The sequence below is a fragment of the Oncorhynchus mykiss genome, chromosome 14, assembly GCF_013265735.2.
Source record: "Oncorhynchus mykiss isolate Arlee chromosome 14, USDA_OmykA_1.1, whole genome shotgun sequence".
Taxonomy (NCBI): domain Eukaryota; kingdom Metazoa; phylum Chordata; class Actinopteri; order Salmoniformes; family Salmonidae; genus Oncorhynchus; species Oncorhynchus mykiss.
In genome coordinates, this window is record NC_048578.1 from 18,392,313 (window position 1) to 18,400,424 (window position 8,112).

The 8,112-nt window shown below is 43.5% G+C and overlaps 1 protein-coding gene across 14 annotated transcripts in view; it reads left to right on the forward strand.

The window, feature by feature from the left end:
• LOC110488939 (Rap guanine nucleotide exchange factor (GEF) 2) overlaps window positions 1–7,903 on the forward strand; it is a 152,963-nt gene extending 145,060 nt beyond the window's left edge. For 13 of the 14 annotated variants that reach the window (XM_036943060.1, XM_036943061.1, XM_036943066.1 and 10 more), the window contains 3 exons: window positions 131–645; window positions 3,818–4,238; window positions 4,794–4,924. In XM_036943060.1, the coding sequence (XP_036798955.1) occupies window positions 131–645; window positions 3,818–4,197 (895 nt within the window). In that variant the 3' untranslated portion in view covers window positions 4,198–4,238; window positions 4,794–4,924. Of the gene's footprint in view, window positions 1–130; window positions 646–3,817; window positions 4,239–4,793 lie in introns of all 14 variants that reach the window. The other variant, XM_036943070.1, reaches the window with a different exon arrangement.
• Window positions 7,904–8,112: the final 209 nt, after the last annotated feature.

The window sequence follows — 8,112 nt, forward strand, 5'->3', positions numbered from 1 at the left end:
AGGTATAGCTTGTCTCTAATCGCTAACCCTCATTGTAAATGTATAGCCTGCCTCTAACCACTAACCCCAATTGTAAAGTTATAGCTTGTGTCTAACTCTCTGCCCCCCCCCCCCCCGACCCCACAAACAGTTCCTACTCGTCCATGCAGGACTGCCGGGGTCTGTATACCAGTGCCACGGTGCTATCTCCCAGCTCTGAAGAGCTGACCCAGGACCAAGGGGACCGTGTCTCCCTGGATGCTGCAGACAGTGGCCGCGGCTCCTGGACCTCGTGCTCCTCGGGCTCCCACGACAACATCCAGACCATGCAACAGGGACGCAGCTGGGAGACCCTGGCCTTTGGGCCGGGTGGTGTGGTCAGCGTGGGTGTCCATCCTCCCGGGGGGCCTGAAGCGTTTATAGGGGTCCCCCCTGGACTGTGGGCGTCTCAGGCTAGAGGGAGCTGGGCATCGGCCTCTTCTTCATCTTCCTCTGCGGCGTACTGGGGCGAGGACTCGGAGGGTGACACAGGCACGATTAAACGCAGAGGCGGGAAAGACGTGAACGCTGACCCGGAGACGAGTAGTATCACGTCCATGGGGTCTGACGAGGCCAAGCAGCACGGGAGGCCATCGCCCATCACCGCCGGCAACAAGGGTCTTATCAGTGAGTTGACCTCTGAAATGTTTGTTTGTCTGTTGTGTTGATGGAAGGGTTAAGCTGTCCTCATAGGCTAATGTTAGGGTGACCATACCTGATCCTAATGTTAGGGTGACCATACCTATTCCTAATGTTAGGGTGACCATACCTGTTCCTAATGTTAGGGTGGCCATACCTGTTCCTAATTTTAGGGTGGCCATACCTGTTCCTAATTTTAGGGTGGCCATACCTGTTCCTAATGTTAGGGTGACCATACCTGATCCTAATGTTAGGGTGACCATACCTGTTCCTAATGTTAGGGTGACCATACCTGTTCCTAATTTTAGGGTGGCCATACCTGTTCCTAATTTTAGGGTGGCCATACCTGTTCCTAATGTCAGGGTGGCCATATCTGTTCCTAATGTTAGGGTGACCATACCTGTTCCTAATGTTAGGGTGACCATACCTGTTCCTAATGTTAGGGTGACCATACCTGTTCCTAATGTTAGGGTGACCATACCTGTTCCTAATGTTAGGGTGACCATACCTGTTCCTAATGTTAGGGTGACCATACCTGTTCTTAATGTTAGGGTGACCATACCTGTTCCTAATGTTAGGGTGACCATACCTGTTCCTAATGTTAGGGTGACCATACCTGTTCCTAATGTTAGGGTGACCATACCTGTTCCTAATGTTAGGGTGACCATACCTGTTCCTAATGTCAGGGTGGCCATACCTGTTCCTAATGTTAGGGTGGCCATACCTGTTCCTAATGTTAGGGTGGCCATACCTGTTCCTAATGTTAGGGTGACCATACCTGTTCTTAATGTTAGGGTGGCCATACCTGTTCCTAATGTTAGGGTGACCATACCTGTTCCTAATGTTAGGGTGACCATACCTGTTCTTAATGTTAGGGTGACCATACCTGTTCCTAATGTTAGGGTGACCATACCTGTTCCTAATGTTAGGGTGACCATACCTGTTCTTAATGTTAGGGTGACCATACCTGTTCCTAATGTTAGGGTGACCATACCTGTTCCTAATGTTAGGGTGACCATACCTGTTCTTAATGTTAGGGTGGCCATACCTATTCCTAATGTTAGGGTGACCATACCTGTTCCTAATGTTAGGGTGACCATACCTGTTCTTAATGTTAGGGTGGCCATACCTGTTCCTAATGTTAGGGTGACCATACCTGTTCCTAATGTTAGGGTGACCATACCTGTTCCTAATGTTAGGGTGACCATACCTGTTCCTAATGTTAGGGTGACCATACCTGTTCCTAATGTTAGGGTGACCATACCTGTTCCTAATTTTAGGGTGACCATACCTGTTCCTAATGTTAGGGTGACCATACCTGTTCCTAATGTTAGGGTGACCATACCTGTTCCTAATGTTAGGGTGACCATACCTGTTCCTAATGTTAGGGTGACCATACCTGTTCCTAATGTTAGGGTGACCATACCTGTTCCTAATGTTAGGGTGACCATACCTGTTCCTAATGTTAGGGTGACCATACCTGTTCCTAATGTTAGGGTGACCATACCTGTTCCTAATGTTAGGGTGACCATACCTGTTCCTAATGTTAGGGTGACCATACCTGTTCCTAATGTTAGGGTGACCATACCTGTTCCTAATGTTAGGGTGACCATACCTGTTCCTAATGTTAGGGTGACCATACCTGTTCTTAATGTTAGGGTGGCCATACCTGTTCCTCAACAAATTAACAGGTTCCTGATGAAAGGTCGGATTTTTAGAATGTTCTGAAAATGATAAACACTGCTCACATGTGTATGCATTTTTGGATTGTGTTCATCCATGGAGAGAAGTGCATGTCAGCTGAAAGATGTCCGCATGTAGATCTCTATGCCAACACTTTTTCTGGATGGAGTGTGGTGCAGACTAGAGGTCGACCGATTAATCAGAATGGCCGATCAATTAGGCACGATTTCAAGTTTTCACAACAATCGGAAATTGGTATTTTGGGGCGCCGAATTTGCTGATTTTTTATTTAAATTTTTTATATATATACCTTTTATTTAACTAGGCAAGTCAGTTAAGAACACATTCTTATTTTCAATGACGGCCTAGGAACGGTGGGTTAACTGCCTTGTTCAGGGAAAGAACGACAGATTTTCAACTTGTCAGCTCGGGGGATACAATCTTGCAACCTTACAGTTAACTAGTCCAACGCAATAACGACCTGCCTCTCTCTCGTTGCACTCCACAAGGAGACTGCCTGTTACGCGAATGCAGTAAGCCAAGGTAAGTTGCTAGCTAGCATTAAACTTATCTTATAAAAGTCTATCAATCATAAGCACTAGTTAACTACACATGGTTGATGATATTACTAGATATTATCTAGCGTGTCCTGCGTTGCATATAATCTGACTAAGCATACAAGTATCTAAGTATCTGACTGAGCGGTGGTAGGCAGAAGCAGGCGCGTAAACATTCATTCAAACAGCACTTTCATGCGTTTTTCCAGCAGCTCTTCGTTGTGCGTCAAGCATTGCGCTGTTTATGACTTCAAGCCTATCAACTCCCGAGATGAGGCTGGTGTAACCGAAGTGAAATGGCTAGCTAGTTAGCGCACGCTAATAGCGTTTCAAACGTCACTCGATCTGAGCCTTCTAGTAGTTGTTCCCCTTGCTCTGCATGGGTAACGCTGCTTCGAGGGTGGCTGTTGTCATTGTGTTGCTGGTTTGAGCCCAGGGATGAGAGAGGAGAGGGACGGAAGCTATACTGTTACACTGGCAGTACTAAAGTGCCTATAAGAAGATCCAATAGTCAAAGGTTAATGAAATACAAATGGAATATTGAAGACTCACGTTAAAAGGAACCACCAGCTTTCATATGTTCTCATGTTCTGAGCAAGGAACTTAAACATTAGCTTTCTTACGTAGCACATATTGCACTTTTACTTTCTTCTCCAACACTTTGTTTTTGCATTTATTTAAACTAAATTGAACATGTTTCATTATTTACTTGAGGCTAAATTGATTTTATTGATGTATTATATTAAGTTAAAATAAGTGTTCATTCAGTATTGTTGTAATTGTCATTATTACAAATAAATAAATAAATAATTGGCCGATTTAATCTGTATCGGCGTTGAAAAATCATAATCGGTCGACCTCTAGTGCAGACGCGTAAAATGTTAATTGCGTTTTACCCCACCATCTTTCACCCCCCTTAGTACGAAAGGAGAGCCGGTACCGCGAGCCCCCTCCCACCCCGCCAGGCTACACCGCACTGACAATCTCTGACTTCAGTGAGGGCCAGACGCAGTCGCCACCCCCGCCCACGGCCCCATCCCACTCTGGCCGCCGCCCACCCGACTACTCCACTGCCCTGCAGCGCTCGCGCATGGTCACCCAGTCGCCCGACTCCCAGCATCACCACCAGGCCCAACAACACCCAGGTTCCGGAACCACAAAGCGCCATGGGCTCCACCGCACCCGCTCGCCAGACGAGGATGAAGAGCCGGAGGAGGAAGAGGGTGAGTCCTTGTCTCCCAAACTAGTCGCTCTGAGGAAGACAGTGGCACACACAACACCAGAGACAACCAGGCCCTGAGATGAGTGTACGGGTTAAAGGGCAGCCCCCCCCAGGCTGAGGTAAATTACTGATTTATACCAACGATAACATGCATGCCCACCAGGAACAACACAGACTACCCTCATATCCACTGCAAACCTAGCCTGGTCCCAGATCTGTTTGTACTGTCTTGCGAACTCCTATGGGGAATGGGCATTGAGGAGATGTCAAGACCGCACAAACAGATCTGGGACCAGGCTAGCAAAAACCCACCACGGCATCTCATGTGCATGATGTCATCATGCTTGGACCAAAGCTCATCAGGCGTTAGCTCCTCACTCGCTGTGTTGAATGGCATTCATCTGGGGGCACAAGTTGTTAGGTTTGCTCACCAATTTTTATTTGTGTCAATGCTTGCACACACGCTCTTCCATCCCCAGCAGTGTTTTTCTCACTTTTAATGTTCATGTTTGTCGTTTTTTGCAAATTGTTCAGTTTTGATAGTAGACCATGGTACAGTAAGTTCACATAAAGGCCAGTTAGTGATGTTGTGGGGGCTTTCTGCCTCTAATTCTTTCACAGGGTTTTAACATCTTTGTAACCAACATGGCAATTTTTTTTCTTTCTCTCTTCAGAGGATGAACAGGTATCAGCAGTCTGAGAGAGAACTGTCTTCTGCTGGATGACTTGAAGTCGCTTCCATGGAGCCGGAAAAAAAGACACTGATGGCCGGACAAAGCAATCCAGTACGTACGTGCCTGCCTCCTGCATCGTACGCTCCCTCCTGATTGGTAGACTCCTCTGCTCATCTCCCTCCCCTGCCTTAAAGCATTATCAGGGGTTGAATAACCCTGCTTGAAAAAATACTGTGAAGAAGGAGAGACAGAAAAGAAAGATACAATGCCTGGCACTTTGGAAAAAAGAAAAACAAGTCAAACTGTTTTGCTGGAAAAACATACGGCGACGCATGACAACCACGCTCACACACACACAGGTGTCCTGGAACAGCTTTCCAAGACTATTATCCCAACCCCACCTCACTTTACACACAGCATCATGACGTGTTGAGCTTTGTCTGCACTTTTTCTTTTTCTACTTTATAAAACGTGAACAAAACGGACAATGATGATTTAATAAAAGAACATTGATCGATTTTGAACTCTTAAGGATTTTCAAATTCCTGCTAGGTTTTTGGGGGTCTTCTTTCCAGAACTATTGCACTCTGGGGGTAAAAGAGACTATACCCAAGTCTCATATCTATGGACTCGGAATGACAAATCTGTCAAAAGGCTGTTTTATTCCTTAATTACAGTATTATATCTGGTTATTCACATAATAGACATGACCTAGTGGTGGCTCCACCCCACTGTTAACTGGACAGTCACAATGAGAGAAATAATTGTTGGTTACCCCAAATTATTTCTCTCATTGTGACTGTCCAGTTAGCAGTTGCAGTTTGGCTCCAGCACTTTTCAGTAAAACCTTAAGTTTTAGTACAACCCTCCATTCCCAACCCTGGCCTGGATATCGGTCTCTTTTTCCAATACGACCAGCCACATCTTAAGTTCTAGGTCATATACAGTAACGTACAGGTTTAACGGTAGCCCATCTGGCAGGACCTAGCTGGTTGGCCAGTCCCATCTCCGATTGTAAAACCTCTTCTATTTTTAGTGATAGATATGGCTGCCTATAGTTGTTCAGCTAGGCTGGCTAGCTAGCTAGCTACCTAGCTACATAAGTTGGCAAACATAAAATAAATATCCCCCCCCCCCCCCCCCACTGTAACACAGGTATGTTAGTCGGCAACACGTGTTTCAGATGATTAACTCAAGTTAGCTAGGTAGCTTGCAGGAAATATAACATACTTAGCTAGCCACCGTGTTTGTCATCTGCCCTCTTGGTGCTGGCATCAGCTGTAGCTGAGCTTCTAGCTAAATCAAACTCTTCGCTATATTCCGGTTGAAACATATGGGTGAATGTCATCATGTAGGTAACAAAAATGCTCCATCTTTGAATTTGTGTTGATGAGTTATCACTGGAAGCCATTGTGGTCTGGTCAGTTTTTTTCAATTTTGCCTAAAGAATTGTGTTGTTAGTGTCCGCCTCTCTTTCAAAAAAGCCTGCCTTGGGGGAGGGACGGGGCCAGAGCAGGAAGCATTGCCCACACACATTTTAGTCTTTCAGAGATTGGAAAAAATGTCAGCTTGTATATTTAGCAATGAATCCTCTGATAGGAACATCCAGGTTTTAAACTGGAAGGTCACCTGGTGACTTATATTCATTCTATATTTAGACAGTATTGTTTTGGACAACTATGTGAGATTTATATTGGCTTAGTCTTGTCCCTAATGGTGATGTTGAAAGATAAGTACAGAGGTGATTTATACCTGTTTTTAAAATGAACCAACTTGGGGACGTGTTTGAGTTATGCACCCCAAAGGCTTGAATCCTATAGAGGTGAATGGAGTCTCGGATCTTTCAGTGGTGCTGCAATCTGCTGTTGCTACGTCCATTTTTGGACTTATAAATTAATGATATATATCCATTGATTCTTGAAGAATATAACTTATAAATGCCTCATGAGCTTAGTTTAACTTTCAAACCCCATCATACCCCAAAATAGAATCTTGTTTTACTTCAATGTTTGGAAATGTAAACAGACATTGTATAGCCTAAAAAACATGCTTAAAACTCATTTTGATATCTTGATTGGTCAGTCCTTGCATACATATCTCTGTCTATTCATTTGAGTGGTTACATTTCTCCAGGCCCACCCCTAAGCTTTTTAGAAAAACAGAGGCGGTGTGAATGCTTTATTGTTTCAACTAAGGATTGCCCTTTTTAAGACTGAACTAGAATACACGAGAATGAACTAAAATAAACCTTCTCTCCAACCTTGCTGTTGGAGACATCCCTTCCTCGTCATTGCAAAGCCACTTGGAGAAGTCCTCCACTGTTACAGGCAGCAAGATCAGTGGATGTACATATGAGTAGGCAATGCTAGCGTAGAACAAACCTGTTATCCACTGTTTCGCAACATCATTGGAATTGACTGAAGGTTATTGAATATGTTTGTTTTTTGACTCCAGTGGGGAAGATACCTAGATTAAATAATTAACTTTGACGGCTGCTAATCAGAATCATTAGTAATCAAATTGTGAAAGTGTCACTTATTTTATCACTGAGTTGTGCTGATCACATTGATCAGTAGTAAAACTATAGACTGAGAAGTAGAAATAAACGAGTGCAGTGTTTTTCACTGTGGTTTGTCATTACACTATAATCATTTGTCATGTTTTTTTGTTCATGATACATTTTTTCTATGGCTGCCAATAGATTGTCGAATGTGTTTGTAATTCAGTGGTAACATGCATCATCATCATTCACTTTCCTTCAACTCTTTAGCAGGCCATGTTCTATTTCGAAAAACAAAACATTGCACAACAATGTACAAGCATAAAGATAATTGTAGTAGGTAAGAACTGCTACTCGGTTTGATGTGATGTCAAGTGAGAAGTGTATATTTAACTGGTGATGATTTCTCATACTTTCTTGTACTACTTTGACCTGTATGTCTTTTAAAAAGACAATTGGTGGAGTATGTATCGGTAGTTTTTTTTGTATTTTTAATACAATAATTGTAAATATTGGTTATATTTTTGTTGAAATGTACTATGTTTATGCCTCAACATCCAGTTTGTATGAAGCTGGGAAATCAATAAATACTACAAAAGTGATCAATTCATAGGTTTAAATGCACTTATTTTTTTCCTACATTTGGAGGTTTTGTCTCTTGAATATTGTTCCTTTCCAAGACCTCTCCTACGCACCATCTAGTGTTTGCACAAGATAAGACATGGAAGTAACTTGAACTGTGTAACCCTCATACTTTTCTAACTGACAACGGTGTACATCACAATTAAAAAAAATATGTCTCCACTTGTTTTTTTTTGT